Source organism: Dipodomys merriami, unplaced genomic scaffold (genome assembly GCF_024711535.1).
Source record: "Dipodomys merriami isolate MVZ:Mamm:240054 unplaced genomic scaffold, mDipMer1.0.p SCAF_41, whole genome shotgun sequence".
NCBI lineage: Eukaryota > Metazoa > Chordata > Mammalia > Rodentia > Heteromyidae > Dipodomys > Dipodomys merriami.
The window spans coordinates 12,271,417-12,289,077 of record NW_027205715.1 but is presented as its reverse complement, the minus strand read 5'-3'; the positions used below and the strand labels follow the sequence as shown (position 1 = coordinate 12,289,077).

Genomic DNA, 17,661 nt, shown 5'->3' with positions numbered 1-17,661 from the left:
CCCCAGTATTCTACTTAAAAAAAAATATATAACAGGGTGCTGTATAGAGGAGTTACCATTCATAAGTCAGGTAATGAGTATTTCTTTTCTTTTCTTTTTTGTGGAGCTTGAACAGGGCCTAGGTGCTGTCCCTGAGCTTTGTTCAAGACTAGCGCTCGGGCTGGGAAGGTAGCTCAGTGGTAGAGTGCTTGCCTTGCATGCCTGAGGCCCTGGGTTCCATTCCTCAGCACCACATAAACAGAAAAAGCCGGAAGTGGCGCTGTGGCTCAAGCGGTAGAGCGCTCGCCTTGAGCTGAAGAGCTGAGGGACAGCGCCCAGGCCCAGAGTTCACGTCCACGACCGGCATTAAAAAAAAAAAAAAAAGACTAGCGCTCTACCACTTTGAACTACAGTGCTACTTCTGGTTTTTGAGTAGTTATTTGGAGATAAGAGTCTCACAGGAACTTTTCTGCCGGATTGGCTTTGAACTGCAATGGTCAGATCTCAGCCTTCTGAGTAGCTAGGATTACAGGCTTGAGTCACCTGCGCCCTGATGAGTACATTTCTCTCTTTGGATAATGTCATCCTTTCACTTTCCCAAATTTTCCCCCTCCCATCCCTGCCCACAAGTTATATACTATAATTTCTTTTCTGCAGAATGTATAGTGATAGCCCAATTGCATTTGTTCACCCTTCCTCCTTTCCTTTCTGTATCTCCGGGTTGCCCCCTCTAAAAAGAAAAACAAAACAAAACAAAAAATCCCAAAACAAAAACTAATACTACCACCACCACCACCAAGAAGTATTCTATTTTTTTAAATCAGTATTTGTATGTAGATAAGTGCTCTGTCCCGAGCTGATTATACCATTCTTTGGATAGGATGCTTTCCTTGGACAAAGGAAAATCACTAACAGGATAAGGTAAAAAGAGGGGGGCGGGAGAGAACAGAATAAATATTTGATGAGTGAATGAATGGGCATTTTCTACAAATCCCTGAAATTTAAAAAAAAACACACACGTAGCTCAGTTCCTTAACCTCAGGCAAACAGAGACTACAGCTTTCCTTGGCATGTGGGTAGCAAGAACATGCCTGAAATTCCCTGCCCACACCACAAAAAGAGCATCACTATGCTATGTTAAGGCAAGTTTTTCAAGTTTTCAAACATCTGATGGATGAACAATATAGCCTGCCAATTTCAAGGAATAAGAAAAAGGTTGGGGTTTTTTGTTTGTTCTTTTTTGGAGACAGAGTCTATATTGGCCTTGAACTTGAAGTGATCTTCCTGCTTTAGTCTTCTGAATGAATAGATGGGATGATGGGGACACAGATAAACCCTTTAAAAGTGGCCCACCTAGATGAGAAAATCAGCTTGCAATTATGAATGTTTGACTGGTTACTGTTTTCAGTGATTTTATTATTGAGCAATTTTATTTGTGTGTGTTTGGATTAAAAATGCAACATCAAGCTGGGTGCCAGTGGCTCAAGACTACAGCTACTCAGGAGGCTGAGATCTGGACAGGAAAGTCTGTGAGACCCTTATCACCAATAAACTACAAAAAAAGCTAGAAGTAGAGCTGTGGTTCAAATGATAGTCCAAGCAAAAGGAACTGGGGATCAGCATCCAGGCCCTGGGTTCAAACCTCAGGACTAGGGCAAAAAGAAAAAAAAAAAACACAACATAAATCTACCATACTGTCTTCCCCACACCTTTAAGGTCAAAAACTGCTTAACTTATACAAAGTAGAAAAATAAAATAGAACCTATGTGTTAGGTAAAAAGGCATTTAATAAATATGTTATTATGCTGCTGCCACCCGTAAGCCTTTCTAAAAACACATGTGGTCTATTATAGACTAATGAATACTAAGAAGCATTTACTAGGTGATTTTCATTTTACTGCTATAAATACCAGGTTCTGTATCTAAACAGAAGCTATTTTTCATTTTGTATTTTTAATAGCGTATAAAGGCTTGGATTGTCTAACCAACACTGCTGTATACTATGTAAGTTATACCAAATTCAGTATTCCTGCTCTAAGAATTTATAAGCAAATGCTTACCTAGATCAATTTCAAGGTACATATTCAAAGTAACATTTTTTACATACATCTAAGCCACAATCTATATTTACTCTCCTTTTTTTTTCTTTTTTTCTTTTTATTTTTCCAGTCCTGGGATTTGAACTCAGGCACTGACCCTGAGATTCTTTTGCTCCAGGCTAGTGCTCTACCACTTGAGCCACAGCACCATTTCTGGCTTTTCCTGCTTATGTGGTATTGAGGAATTGAAGCCAGGGCTTCATGCATGCTACACAAGTTCTCTTACCACTAAGCCATATTCCTAGCCCCTACCATCCTCTTATTATTACTAATTCCTTAAATCCCACCTAAAAGTAGGATTTAAGATCAATAAGTAAAATACTGCAAAGGTGGGACACTGGAGTTTTATCATTAGAACACATTAAATCATTGCCTTACTAATACTTCCCTAAAGATTCAAAGGAAGATTTTTAAGAAAGTAAAACTGGGTGGTGTGGAGGCTAAGGTAGAAAGATCAAGAGTTTAAGACTGGTCACACATAGGGGTAAGTTCATATGTGCAGCAAGTACACACGTTCACACATACACATACATACATACACACACACAGAGTTAGACTTCTGGTCCCCTACCCCCATCCTCAGTCCTACTCTCTTCTGCCAGGAATCCTTCCTGACTCATCTCTGCCAATCTATATCCATCACTTCCCCCAGAGACCTAGCTTAAGATTCAGTTTCTTGAAAAAGCTCTCCCTGACTAATCCCATCTCCATTAAATACTTCCTAAGTTTGCATCCTCCTAACATTTATATATAATTGGCTCTACACAAGCAAGTACTTGATGTTTTTCCTCCCTATAAACTGTTCTGCATTTCTAGCTTTTCTTTAATTAGAGACCAAGTAGAGAGAGCATCTTTTATATTCACTAATTCAGAACCAGCAATAAATAAATGCTCCTGGAGTGACTGAATCACCAGTGAAAGGAAACTGATCACTCAAAAATATATCAAGTAAGCAAATGACTTTTTCATTTACAATACTCTATCACCTCCGACCCATATGAGTCCTTGGAGATAAGATTTCATTTCGTCTTAGCTCCATAAATTCATCAGAAGAGATCTAGGACACAGATCACATATAAACTTCAGGTAAAGAAAAATTCTGGCTATTCAAACTTATCTTGTTAATACACATCATTTCAAGTTTCTGACAAAAGGCTACTAGCCTTGAAGCAGCGCGCCTGTGAATGGTAAGAAGCTGGCACCAGTCTCTTGCAAAAGGGGCAAAACTCTAGTTGGCAGTAAGTGTTCAAACACGTGAACCTCCACTGTTAAACAAGGCTCATTAGGCACACAAACTTGCTGTTTCAGCTCTCTGCCTTCAGTGAAGTGCTATGATCTCCTTTGGTTATTGTTGAGAGCCAATGATGGGTTAAATTCCCATAAATTACCTAGCGCTTTGGTGGTTTGCCCAAGCATACTGCTGGCAACGTGTAGATGATTTTTTTTTTTTTTAAAACAGACCCAGTCGCCAAGAGAGCCAGAGGGGAGTGAAGGGCCAAATCGGCACTTCTGAGAAGAAAGAAAGAAAGAAAGAAAGAAAGAAAGAAAGAAAGAAAGAAAGAAAGAAAGAAAGAAAGAAAGAAAGAAAGAAAGAAAGAAAGAAAGGAAGGAAGGAAGGGAGGAAGGAAGGAAGGACGGAAGGACAGGGAGAGAGGGAAGGAGGGAGAGAGGGAGGGAAGGAAGGAAAAATGAGAGATCTAGAGAAGCAGAGCCGATCGGCGTCCTGTAGTTCTGAATGTCAGCTTGTCCCTGCAAGAAGGGGTAAGCTCCAGGTCCGGCAGTGTTGTTTCGTTGTTTTTTCTTCGCCCTCTTTAACTCTCAGCGGAGTTTCTCTTAGGGGCTGCAAGCCACACTTCGGCGGCTGCCCAACTTTTCTTGCAAAGGAGCATCAGTGTTTCCACACTCAGAGCCCCAGGAAAAAAAGAGAGGAGGAAAGAAGGAAGAAGAAGAAAAAAAGGAGTTTGTGGGAGAGGCCGAGAAACCCGGCTCACCCTGCAAACCGGGCAGGGTGGTAGAAACAAAGTTGCGCGCCTGCGAGCCCGGACCCCCCCCCCCCCCCGCCCGGCCGCCCGGCCGCCCGGCCCCGCTCACCCCCGCTCACCCTCCAGCAGCACCTCCTTGCCCGCGCGCTTCAGCGCCTGCACGGCCTGGTCGTGAGTGGCCTGGCGCAGGTCCGTGCCGTTCACCGACAGGATGGCGTCGCCCAGCCGCAGCGCCCGGCTCTGGTCCGCCGCCAGCCCCGGGAAGATCTTGGAGATGAGGATCGGCATCCGGTTCTCGCGGCCGCCCTTGATGCTGATGCCCAGGCCGCCCGCCTCCTGCTTCACCACCCGCACCCTGCGCACGGGCGGCGAAGCGCCCGCCTCGCCCGCGGGACCCCGCGGCGGTGCGGGCGGACTCGGGGGCCCCAGGCCTCGGCTCGGGCTCCCGGGCAGCGAGTCGCCCGCGCCGCCGCCGTTCGGGAGGCCGTTGAAAGCCGCCGCCGGCCCCAGAGTCGGCTCCGGCTCGGCCGCCGCGGCGTCGCCTGTCAGACTTAGGCTCTCCCCGCTCAGCTCGGCCACCACTCGGACCCAGCGCTCCCGGAGGAGCAGCTCCACGAGCCCCGCTTTGGTAGCCCGCGTCCACACCGCCATGGCCGGCCCGGCTCCCGCAGACGCCGCCGCTACCCTCATTCCAGTCAGGCAGCCTCGGCGCTTCCCCCTTCCCGCCTGAGGGGGCGGGGCCGGCCCCTCCCCCCGGCTCGTTAATTATTCATGAAGGACACGCCCAGCTCCCGACGGGGCGGGGGCGGGCCGGGCCGGCGAGGCCGCTTCCGGGAGGGGAAGCACTTAGGTCCCCTTTTAGCTTGAACGCGGCGCAGCGAGCTGCATTTCTTTGGTTTCCCCGGAGTCCCTCCAACTCCTGAACTTTATACGGGAGAGCTGCCCAGACGCGGAAAGCAAAAATCAGTTTGGAGAAGCACTTTGCAAGCCTGCAGGACAGGGTGGCACACTCAACTCTTGCATTGATTGGTCCGTTCCTTGTGAACCGAGAGCTCAGCCCTGGGGTTAGGGCTTCCGCAGAGATTAGCTGAGAGATGTGGTCTAGTGGGAAAGGAAGACACAGAACCAATAATCTAGGTGTGATACTCTGTGGTTAAGAGGCTGTAGCAAAGGCTCCCAAAACAGAATCAAAAGAATATTTGCTTAGACCTGGAGTCAGCTTCACAGAGATGAAAATGGAGGAAATCACAGAAGGCAAAGAAAGCATGAGCCAAAGATCCAGAGGCATGAATCCCGACTTTGTCACTCTGCTTTTTTTTTTTTTTTTTTTTTTTTGGGGGGGTCCGGTCGTGGGGCCTGAACTCTGGGCCTAGGCACTGTCCCTCAGCTCTTCAGCTCAAGGCCAGCACTCTACCACTTGAGCCACAGCACCACTTCCGGCTTTTTTCTTTTTGCTTACGTGGTTCTGAGGAATCGAACCCAGGGCCTCAGGCATGCAAGGCAAGCGCTCTACCACTGAGCCACCTTCCCAGCCCCTGTCAGTCTGCTTTGTAATCACCTGCATACTTACTTGTAATTAGAGGGGACAATGTCTTTCAGGCCTCAAAGCTATTTGTAACATGAGACTTTTTAGCTTTCTCCAGAGAAACAGACCAATGTGATATCTAGACATGTAGATTATAAAGGATTGGTCACAAGATTATAAAGACTAAATCCCACAATAGGCCATCTGCAAACTACATTTGATTAGTGTGCTCTGAATCCAACCAGAAGAGACCAATGATGGAAGTATAAACCTGAAGGCCTGAGAAGAGGAAGGAGTGTCAACATTTGAGGACTGAAGAGAGATAACGCAGTTCACAGTGAAGTCATCCTCTGCCTTCTTATTCCACTCCTGCCCCTCAACTGACTGGCTGATACCTGTGCATGTTGGTGAGGGCAACCTTGTTTTTACTAAGTCTATCAAAGCTACTGTCTTTACAGACACACACACATCCAGAAACACCAGTTATCTAGGTATCCTTTAGCCCAGTCAACACACATTAGACAGCACAGATGGTTACTTAAGCTGCCAGAACTCCAAGGTGGACACAGCATGGAGTCAATGGGAATGACAGGATGTGAAAAGCTTCATATAATCAAATGGTGAAGTTTGTACTTGGTGGACCTCATTTGCTTACACTGGAGGTCATCACTCTTTACGGAGGTAGTATAGATTAGCATTCCCACAAATCATATACAAAATTTGGTATCTATGCTGGATTTTGGAATCCATGACTTTTCATCTAATTCTAGAGATGTCCTATACCAAAGGCCAAAGACCACTTCTAGTTTAGAGGGCTAGAGGAGCTGAGGAAATTGAGAACCAAACTGTTGAAGACTTTGGTCCAACATACACAATAAGAATGAAGAGACAAATTTAACTTCCTTGTCTAGTGCTTTTGCTCAAGAAATAAGACCAGAGACTGTGAAGGTGGCTCAGTGGTAGAATGCTTGTCTTGCATGCATGAGGCCCTGGGTTCGATTCCTCAGCACCACATAAGCAGAGAAAAGCCAGAAGTGGCGTGGTGGCTCAAGTGGTAGAGCACTTGCCTTAAGCTGAAGAGCTGAGGAACAGCGCCCAGGTGCAGAGTTCAGGCCCTATGACCCACAAAAAAAAAAAAAAAAAAAGAATTAAGACTAGAAACCACACTACTAAGAAAAGTCTCAGCAAAATCATCAGGTCAGTCAAGGTGTCCTCTAAGAGAAAGGTGCCTTCAGCAGAAGAAGTGAAATCCTCATGCTTTCTTTGGGCAGGAAGGGGGGAAGGCGGGAGACAAGCAGAGGGAACATGCATCAGTTGCTAAAAGGAGCTTACTTGCTCACTCGGAGTACACATTTGAGGCTGAGAAGTTATAGCATGCACCATTCTTTGAAAGCGCGTACATGTCCAGACGGAAACTTCCAAAAGAGTCAGGGGTTAAAATTGAGTCTGGGAAGGATCCAGAACCCATGTGAGGAAAGAATTCAAAATGAGAAATGTGTCTTATTAAAAAAAAAAAAAAAAAAAAGAAAGGAAAAAAATCATTACAGCACAATCTTCTTTGCAATTAGTGGAGCAGGATTTTCCAAGCTGCAAATGTCAGCAAAAGCTCAACCCTCCAGCCCTTGTCCTAAATCAACAACAGTGAAGCCAGCTTACTGTTCTAGCAGGTCTCAATGTGCCTGAGTGCACCTGCAGTCACAGACATTTCTGGCTTGGCTCCAGCTGAAGCGTGAGCCCCCAGAGACCTGAGTTGTGTGAAATTTCTGCTTGTTAGAAAGCATTTGGCAGCTGGCTCCTTCGTGTATGAGCATTAGTTATGAGCACTTTTGCTTATGCTATCACCCAGAGGTGGGGCACTTGAGGACACCTTTATTAGCAAAAGGGAAGTTGTGGAAAGGCTTTCCAAGAGTATCAAGGACTTTTTGTCAATAGAGTGGGAGGAAGTCGCAGTTTAATAGTGAGGACACTTACATAAGATAAGTTATATAACAAAATATTTAACCTCGGGAGGAGGAAAGGTAATAGAGATTGGTATCTGGATATTTTAGTAGTGTTTTCTTAGCATTTTACATTTCTTCGTGCTAGTTCTGGGGCTTGAACTCAGGACCTGGATGCTGTGACTTAACTTTTCCATTCTAAGCTAGCCTAGCGCTCTACCACTTGAGTCATCAGTTCCACTCTGGCGGTTTGCTGGCTTTTTTTTGGGGGGGGGGTGTCGTGGGGCTTGAACTCTGGGCCTGGGTGCTGTCCCTCACAACGCTTCAGCTCAAGGCAAGCATTCTACCACTTGAGCCACAGCCTCACTTCCGGTCTTTCAGTTTTCTGGTGGTTAACTGGAAATAAGAGTCTCATGGACTCTTTTGCCCACACTGGACTGGAACCACAATCTCAGCTTCCTAAGTAGCTAGGATTACAATTATGAGACACCAGTGAAAATTTATTTTTAATATATCTGTAAAAATCTCCAAACTATCAAGCTGTATTTACTTAGGTCTTCCATCAGAAACTAAATGAACTCTCCAACATTCTCAGATTAACAAACATACCAACCCACTATCTCCCAATGATGTTTCCCATATTCCCACGTGAGTCTTTGCAAATATTTCCTGTTCCCTTCACCCATTGCCCTTACCCCAGCAAAATCTCATCCCAGCTTTCCTTGACTTCGTTTCCCTGAACTCATGGGGATTTTTCCTTTCAACAATTTAATAATGTGTCTTGCTGATTTGCCCAAGTAAATTATAAACTACAGGAGAGCAGGGACCACCTATCAACTTAATTTTCTTCTCCTCTATTAGAAAAACAATGTCTTGAAGAGAAGGAACTCATTACACACGGAATTGATTGAAATACAGTGCTTTTTGCACTGTATGTAGTCCTTCCCTAAGCTACTGGTTCCTTGCAGAGTGAAAATTACCATCTAGGAAATCTCAAATAGTGGATATTTACTTACTATGGAGAATAAAATCTGAAAGAATACACATCTGTTTCTATGGTTTCCTAAGAACAGCAAGAAAAGATCAGCTCATTCTTTGAACAAACATTCCATCTCAAAAAGGAAATGGCTTTCATTCTTGTCACCTATGAATCTTTTTATTAGCAGATATTTATTGTGAAAAGGGGTTTCATTGTGTAGTTACAACATGTATGCAATGTAACATCAAATTCACTGTCTATATTACTCTTTAATCTTTTACTAGTTCTCAGAACAAGCAGAGATCATTAATAGTTTTAAAAGGGAACTGTCTTAGCTCTCAGGTTCTATGATTTCATCCTACAATCCTCTGACTCAGTCTCTTGATTCTATGCTGTCTTGAAACTCAATGGTCTTTTTTTTGGGGGGGGTGTTGGTTATGGGGCTCGAAACCAGGGCCTGGGCTCTATCTCTGCGCAATTTTGTTCAAGGCTAGCACTCAAACACTTCCAGCCATAGCACCACTTCCAGTTTTTTAGTGCTTAATTCGAGATAGAGTCTCATGGACTTTCTTGTCCTTTGAACTGCAAACCTCAGATCTCAGCCTCCTGAGTAGCTGGGATTACGGACATGCCACCAGCACCCAGCTAAATGGTTTTTTTTTTTTGTTCCCCTCCTCATAGGACAGCATAATATACAGTTCAAATCCTAGTTTGGCCACCTGCTATTGTAAAATACTCAAAAGGCTGAAGTTATGAGCCTGTTCTCCAGAAATATTCATGTATCATTTTCTCTGAAAGGGGATTGTGAGGTTCAGGATTGGGTGAGATGATATATACACAACACTGAGTTGCACAGGCGTGAGGTCCCATAAAAATTACCAACTGTTATTACCTGCTCACCTTCAGAAGCAACATTAAAGCCTTTGGTAGAAACTCTCCAACTTTATCTAGAAATGAGGCTGCCCTAATACCATTTGATTCTAGGCATAAAGGGCAAATGGCCATATTTTGGTGACAAAACATATTGCCAAGAGTCCATCAACAAAAACAATCAGTGGATATGGGGCTGCTTCCAAGGTTTTGAGTGTTGTGTAATTTCACAAGGAAGGAGGGCCCCCAGGCCAAATTGCAGCTTTTAGTAAGCCCGAAGGTCACTGCCACAAAGGTGGCCTGATGCCAACGTAACAAAAGCAAGAGCTGCTCAATTGTTACTAAAGAAGGAGCCAAAGGGAGAAATAGGCTTGTAAAAGAACCAATCTAAACTCAACTTCAAAAAATAATCCATACCTAACACTTCCTCAGTCAGAAGACAGATTCCAAGACAGCTTTCTGGTAGAAATGCCTTGCAATATGTCAGCTGCTGGGGTTCACAAATGTAATGCCAGCTACTCAGAAAGCAGGAGGTTTGAGGTTCCTGGGAAGCCCAGACAAAAGCAAGACCTCATTAGAAAAATAAGCTAAAGTAGGAAGTGGCGCTGTAGCTCAAGTGGTAGAGCGCTCGCCTTGAGCTGAAGAGCTGAGGGACAGCACCCAGGCCCAGAGTTCAAGCCCCACGGCCGACAAAAAAAAAAAGCTAAAGTAGAAAGGATTGGGGGTGTGGCTCAAGTGGTAGACCAATTGCTTAGCAGGCACTAAGTACCACCACCACCACCACCCCCCAAAAAAAACTGAAAAACTAAAATACTACTCTCCAACACAAACATATTAAAAGGAGGAAAGGTGCATATATACTTTTGCTGATACAAGCATATTTTAAAACTCATCCTGCCAAGATAAATCACTATCCATCTGAAACCTAAAAAATAAAAATAAAAAATTAACTATCTCATGCATTATGACTATGAAAACCCACATCTGCTAACCACATTCCTAATGGAAAACAGCTGGTGACAGTTTTGAAGCTCTGTGACTTTTTTTTAGGAAAGTATTAGCAAGTACATATTAAGCAGTTTAGTCTCAATGAATTCACTTAGTTATGGAAAAGCACCAGTGCTTTTTATTGACAATTATGAAAATCGCATAATTGGTCATGAAATTCAAATAGGGTCTAAAAATAAAAGTCCAATTTCCTCCACCACCAGTTCTAACAAAATTTTTAGTGCCTTATGACTTTAAGAGTCAGCTTCTATGTTCATTCTTCATATGTCACTAAGCCCCAAAACAGGTTCATTGACATATGGCATTTCTAGTTTTTTTTCCTCTCTTTTTGTTGCAAGTATTGGGGCTTGAACTCTGGGCTCTGAGATTCTCTTCTTTCTTTTCTTTCTTTTCCCTTCCTTCCTTCCTTCCTTCCTTCCTTCCTTCCTTCCTTCCTTCTTTCTTTCTTTCTTTCTTTCTTTCTTTCTTTCTTTCTTTCTTTCTTTCTTTCTTTCTTTCTTTCCTTCTTTCTTTCTTTCTCTTTTTTGCCAGTTCTAGGGCTTGAAGTCAGGGCTTGGGCTTTGTCTCTCAGCTTCTTTTGCTCAAGGCTAGCATTCTACCACTTGAGCCACAGCACTTCTTCTGGCTTTTTCTGTTTATCTGGTACTGAGGAAATCAAACCCAGGGCTTCATGCATGCTAGGCAAGCATTCTACCACTAAGTCACATTCCCAGCCCATTTAGCAACTTTTCTAGCACTCTATCACTTGAGCCACAGTGCTACTTCCAGCATTTTCTGTGACTAATTGGAGATGAGTTTCACTGACTTTTCTGCCTGGGCTGGCTTGAAAACAGAATCTTCGTATCTCAACCTAAGTAGCTAGGGTTATAGGTATGAGCCACCATTACCCAGCTCATTACTAGGAATTTTTTTCATTTTGTTTTGTTTGTTAATCGTGGGGCCTGAAAATCTGGACCTGGGCACTGTCCCTCAGCTCTTCAGCTCAAAGCTAGTGCTCTACCACTTGAGCCACAGTGCCACTTCTGGCTTTTTTCTGCTTATGTGGGGCTGAGGAATTGAACCCAGGGCCTCAAGCACGCAAGGTAAGCACTCTACCACTGAGCCACCTTCCCAGCCTCATTCCTAGGCTTTTAAGTCACAGATTTAACTTCTTCCTAAGGTCATTTTTTTGGGGAGGAGGTAGGTGCTGTGGTTTGAAATATAAAGTGTTATATGAATATATATAAAGTGTTAATAGGTTGGTCCCTCGATGATGACCCTATTGAGAGATGAAGGGTTACCAGGGCACTGAGTTCCTCAATGAGCTAGGAAGAGGTTGGAGGAAGCAGTCACTGGATCATGCCTTTGAGAGAAGTACATCTATCCCTGAGACCTTCCTGCTTTCGGCTGCCAGGTGGTATTTTGTTCTGCCAGGTGTTCTGCTTCACCACAGACCCAGAGCAATGTAGCAAGCAGACTATGAACTGAACATGGGAGCCAAAATCTTTCCTCCTTTCAATTGATTTAATCACCTTTTTGTCTCTTCAATGAAAAGTCTGACTAAAGCAAGGGATATGGATTTTGTGTGTGTATGTGTGTGTGCACTGATCCTAGGTCTTGAACTCAGGGCCTGCATTGCTGTTCCTGAGCTTTTTTGCTCATAGCTAGTGCTCTATCACTTGAGTGACAGCTCTACTTGCCACTTTCTGGTAATTAATTGGAAATAAAAAAGTCTCATGGACTTTCCTGCCTGGGCTGGTTTTGAACCGTGATGTTTACATCTCAGCCTTCTGAGCAGTATTACAGACAGGCGTGAGCCACCAGTGCTAGGTTTCATAGCTCTTCCATGATTTAGACATACTTTTTTTGTTGGTTGTGGGGCTTGAACTCAGCTTGGGCACTGCCCTTGAGCCTTTGTGCTCAAGGCTACAGCTCTACCACTTGAGCCACAATGCCACTTCTGGTTTTTTTTTTGTCGGCCGTGGGGCTTGAACTCTGGGCCTGGGCGCTGTCCCTCAGCTCTTCAGCTCAAGGCGAGCGCTCTACCACTTGAGCTACAGCGCCACTTCCGGTTTTCTGGTGGTTTATTGGAGATAGGAGTCTCACGGTCTCTCCTGCCCGGGCTGGCTTTGAACCGCGATCCTCAGATCTCAGCCTCCTGAGTAGCTAGGATTACAGGCGTGAGCCACCAGCGCCCGGCTGCCACTTCTGGTTTTTGAGTGGTTAACTGGAGATGAGTCTGATGGACTTTGCTGCCTGGGCTGGCTTTGAACCTTAATCCTCAGATCTCAGTAGCTAGGATTATGGGTGTCAGCCACAAATGCCCAGACTTCATGTACTTTATTATCTCCTTCTAAAATGTATAGATTAAATCTATAAACCTAGAATAACCTCAGATTAAAACCAATCTTGTTCATACCTTGATCTTGATCTTGTGAGAATATGAGAAAATCTATTTCTCTTATTGAAGACATCGACTCTGTTGCACTTTGTGTGGCAACTAAAACATGAACAAGTCAGAAACACATAGCAGCCTGGTTTTTGGCTTCCCAAAATTCCAGCCTCTTCTGCCCTTTACTTTCACTGTGCCTTTTCATTCAATGTGGGTGACTCACTTTTCCACTGAATGAAACTACTTTTTTTTCTTTTTTTTTTTTTGCTGCTGATACTAGAACTTAAACTTAGGACCCTGTGCTCTCACCCATCCCCCTCTTCCACTGCCCCCAGGACTAATGCTCTATTCTTGAGCCATGTTTACACTTCTAGCTTTTTATTGGACATGAGTCCCTCTGACTTGTTTGCCTAGTCTGTCTTGAACCACAATTCTCAGGTCTCAGCCTCCATGAACCACCAGTTGCCCAAAATACTGAATGAAAATTCTTTTTTTTTTTTTTTGGGTCCGGTTGTGGGGCCTGAACTCTGGGCCTGGGCGCTGTCCCTCAGCTCTTCAGCTCAAGGCTAGCGCTCTACCACTTGAGCCACAGTGCCACTTCCGGCTTTTTTTTTTTTTTTTTTTGCTTATGTGGTGCTGAGGAATCGAACCCAGGGCCTCATGCATGCAAGGCAAGCACTCTACCACTGGGCCACCTTCCCAGCCCCTGAATGAAAATTCTTAACCAGACTATAAGCCTTAACTCAATTGGTCTTATTTCTCAGTACATGTTGGCTTAATGGCTTTTTTTTTTTTTTGGTCAGTCATGGGGCTTGAACTCTGGGCTTGGGCGCTGTCCCTGTGCTCTTTAGCTCAAGGCAAGCGCTCTACAGCTTGAGCCACAGCGCCACTTCTGGTTTTCTGGTGGTTTATTGGAGATAAGAGTCTCACAGACTTTTCTGCCTAGGCTGGCTTTGAACTGCGATCCTCAGATCTCAGCCTCCTGAGTAGCTAGGATTACAGGCGTGAGCCACCGACACCCAGCTGGCTTAATGGCTCTTTATCCTACTCTACTTGTCTTTCCACCTATTTCCAACAGCTTAGCCTTGAGGTGGGGACCATTCCAATCTCATCTATGAACCTTGGTTATGCTGGGAATGCTCCAGGAATATCCCCTTCCCTCTGTCTCCCTTCCACCCTGCTAATTACCACCCAGTTCTGGGAATGATTACTCAAAGACTATCTCCCATCTCCAACTTGATCCACCCATACTGCTGCTCACCTTCAATGCAGTGTCGCAGGTCTATTTCTCTGACCAAGTAAGTCAGTAAATTCTGGAGGGTTGACCTTGTATTGTTCATTTGTTCTTGGTGCGCAGTATACAGCAGGCAGTAATAAATTTATATTAAGTTTTATAGCTTCCTGGACACAATAATATAATAACATGACTAAATCTGTACTGTCCAACTGTCAAAAAGCTACTGTCAAACTAGCTACATTTCAAGTGCTTAATAACCACATGTCTAGTTAAAACTTTACTGTGTAACTTCTTGGATGATATTCACCTACATCATAAAATATCTTTAATTATAAAAGAAAAAGGCACATTACAAAAAAAAGGCAAAAAAGGTTTTAAACAAGCAAGTTGTGCCACCAAATAGCTGGGGGGAAAAAAGGTGAGAAAAGTCATTAGTAAACAGGAAGATGTAAAATAAAAATGACATTTTTGCTAGGCACTTGTGGCTCACACCTGTAATCCTAGCTACTCAAGAGGCTGGGATCTAAAGATGGATGTCTAGGCAGGAAAGTTCATGAACTCTATTTTTCTTGCCAGTCCTGGGGCTTGAACTCAGGGTCTGTGCAGTGTCCCTGGGCCTCTCTGGATTCAAGGCTAGTACTCTACCACTGAGCCACAGTGCTACTTCTTTTTCTGTTTATGTGGTACTGAGGATTCGAACCCAGGGCTTCATGCATGCTAGGCAAACACTCTACCACAAAACCACATTCCCCAGCCAGTTCATGAACTCTTACCTCCAATTAACCACCCAAAAGTGGGAAGCTGAGCTATGACTCAAGTAGTAGAGAACTAGCTTTGAGCAACAAGGCTCAGGGACAGTACTTAGGAACTGAGTTCAAGTCCCAGGACTGGCTCAAGAAAAAAAAAGACAATTACAAGATGGGCTTCAGATTAGTCTATCAGCAAGGATAAAGAAATGAGAGCTGCCGATGGGAAGACAGCCAGCCTAAAAGGGCAATTAAATGTGACAGAGCATGGACATAGTTTGAGCAAACACTTTTACATACAGAAATTATCCCCAAATACCCAATGTGGGCAGTGGGAGACAATGTACTAGGTAGGCCGTTCATTGAGACATTCTATGATTAACACAAATGACCACCCACACAACTCAGTATTATAGCTCGATTAATGTCAGCCAGAGGAAGAAATGCCTAAATGCCTTTCCTGCAGCTTGTGAAATGGAAAATCCTTTGGATGCCATGATGTGATAGTCATCACATCAGATCTCTAGAACTAAGAGACAGCAAATTTGCTGGAGGCAAATCAGTGTGTAATCATGAGAAAAATCACCTCCTTTCCTCTTGGCCTCCATTTCCTTGAATATAAAAATCGCAGCTTCTTCCTCTACTCCCAATAACCAGAAAAGCCCTACTTTCTACAGCTATTTATTTAAATTATTCCCATCACTGTAAAGCTTAAGGGGTATGGAGTGTTAACCATTGTAAATCTTGTCCAGTCAGTTCCTTTTTATCAAACCTGAGATAAAGTAAATTTACCTACAGTAAATACTGTGACCCAGAATGAAGTATCTCTTGTAAATAGTTGGGGGTGGGGAATGGGTCAGGGCCTAAATTTAGAGCCTCATGTTCTCAAGCACCTGTTTTTTTTGTGCTGGTCCTGGAGCTTGAACTCAGAACCTAGGTGTTGTCCCTGAGCTTTTTTTTACTCAAGGGCAAGGCTTTCCTACCTGGGCTGGCTTTGAACCATGATCCTTAGATTTCAGACTCATAAGTAGTAGGATTACAGGCATGAGCCACCAGTGCCCAGCTCTTAAATCACACTTTTTGCTTATAGATGGCACTCTACCACTGGAGCCACCTCCAATCTTTTTTTCTTTTTTTGCAGAGCTGGGGATTAACTTGGGCTCTTATGCATACTAGGTAATAAGCACATTATCACTAAACCACATCCTCACACCTTGAAGCAAGTTCTGATGCTCAAGAAAACCTTAAAAAAAAAAAATCCGCCGGGCGCTGGTGGCTCACGCCTGTAATCCTAGCTACTCAGGAGGCTGAGATCTGAGGATCGCGGTTCAAAGCCAGCCCGGGCAGGAAAGACCGTGAGACTCCTATCTCCAATAAACCATCAGAAAACCGGAAGTGGCGCTGTAGCTCAAGTGGTAGAGCGCTCGGCTTGAGCTGAAGAGCCGAGGGACAGCGCCCAGGCCCAGAGTTCAAGCCCCACAACTGACAAAAAAAAAAAAAAATCCATGTCAATACTGGGGCTTGAACCTTCAGGCCCTTGACACTATCCCTTAGCTTTGTCAAAAACTCCAGGCTGGTTCTCTGCCACTTGAACTACAGCTCCACTTCCAGCTTTTGGTGGTTATTTGGAGATAAAGAAACTTGTGGACTATGCCAGGCACCGATGGCTCATGCCTGTAATCCTAGCTACTGAGGTTGAGATCTGAGGATCACGGTTCAAAGCCAGCCTGGGCAGAAAATTCTGTGAGACTCTTATCTCCAATTAACCATTAGAAAACCAGAAGTTGTGCTGTGGTTGAAGCAGTAGAGCGCTTGCCTTGAGCTGAGGGACAGCGCCCAGGCCAAGTTCAAGCCCCATGACCCACAAAAAAACAAACAAAAAAACTTGTGGACTTTGTCTGCACTAGCTTTGAACCCCAATCCTCAAATTTCAGCCTCTTGGGGCTGAGAAGGTGGCTCAGTGGTAAGAGTGCTTGCCTTGCATGCATGAGGTCCTGGGCTCGATTCCTCAGCACCACATAAGCAAAAAGAAAAAGTGGAGCTGTGGCTCAAGTGGTAGAGTGCTAGCCTTGAGCTGAAGAGCTGAAAGAGCACCCAGGCCCAGAGTTTAGGCCCCACATCCAGAGCCCCCCCCGCCCTAAAAAATAAAATTTCAGCCTCTTGAGTAGCCAGGATAGATGTAAGCCACTGGTACCCTGCTCAAAAGACAGCTTTCAAAAGGCCTGAAAGTATATTTCTAACTTTCAATTATCCACTCATATAGCAGATTACCAAGTAGGACATGGGAAAACATAAAATTTTTAAACATTTGAGTCAGATTGGCAAGTAAAAAGAAAAAAAAAAAAACAAGACTATTATTTGGATCAAAATTCTTCTGTTACAGCCCAAATAAGCAGTAGTCCACACTGCCCAAAGCAGAAATAATTCCTAAAATGAAATTTCTAAATGCCCAGCTTACACAAATTCCTACACCCCACACCAAGGGGGAAGCAGGCACCAGTTTGCCTTCTCTTCTCCATTTCTCTAACATGTCCCAATCTGTTTCTGCTTCATTTGTATTGTTTTCTACTTAGGAAGAATTTCAAGGCCCAAAGCTCTTACTTCCCATACCATTTATGGAAGTCCAAATCACTAGCTGAAAACCTTGCAAAGGAATGCATTCCACTTTAAGTTTTACTTCTTCATTTAGATGATCTGTGGGCCCTCTGTCAGAAGTATTATCCTCCATAATCCATGAGGTTTCAGATATGGTTAAGTAAGCTAGGAGCACAGCTTAGAGGTAGAGTGCTTATCTGGTCCTACATTCGGTCCCCAGCATTGAAAAAGAAATATAACTCACATCATAAATTAGACCAGTTAATAAGGATTCTCTGAATTTACAGCTCTTGCTTCAGTTCAAGCATCCTAGCCTCCCTGCTCATATTCAGT

The 17,661-nt window shown here is 44.1% G+C and overlaps 1 protein-coding gene across 1 annotated transcript in view; it reads right to left on the bottom strand.

Annotated features, from left to right (window-relative positions):
• Positions 1–4,780, bottom strand: part of LOC138807050 (beta-2-syntrophin) — a 77,735-nt gene extending 72,955 nt beyond the window's left edge. Inside the window, exon 1 of the mRNA XM_069992628.1 lies at positions 4,180–4,780. Coding sequence (XP_069848729.1) covers positions 4,180–4,750 — 571 coding nt within the window. The 5' untranslated portion in view covers positions 4,751–4,780. The remainder of the gene's footprint in view (positions 1–4,179) is intronic.
• Positions 4,781–17,661: the final 12,881 nt, after the last annotated feature.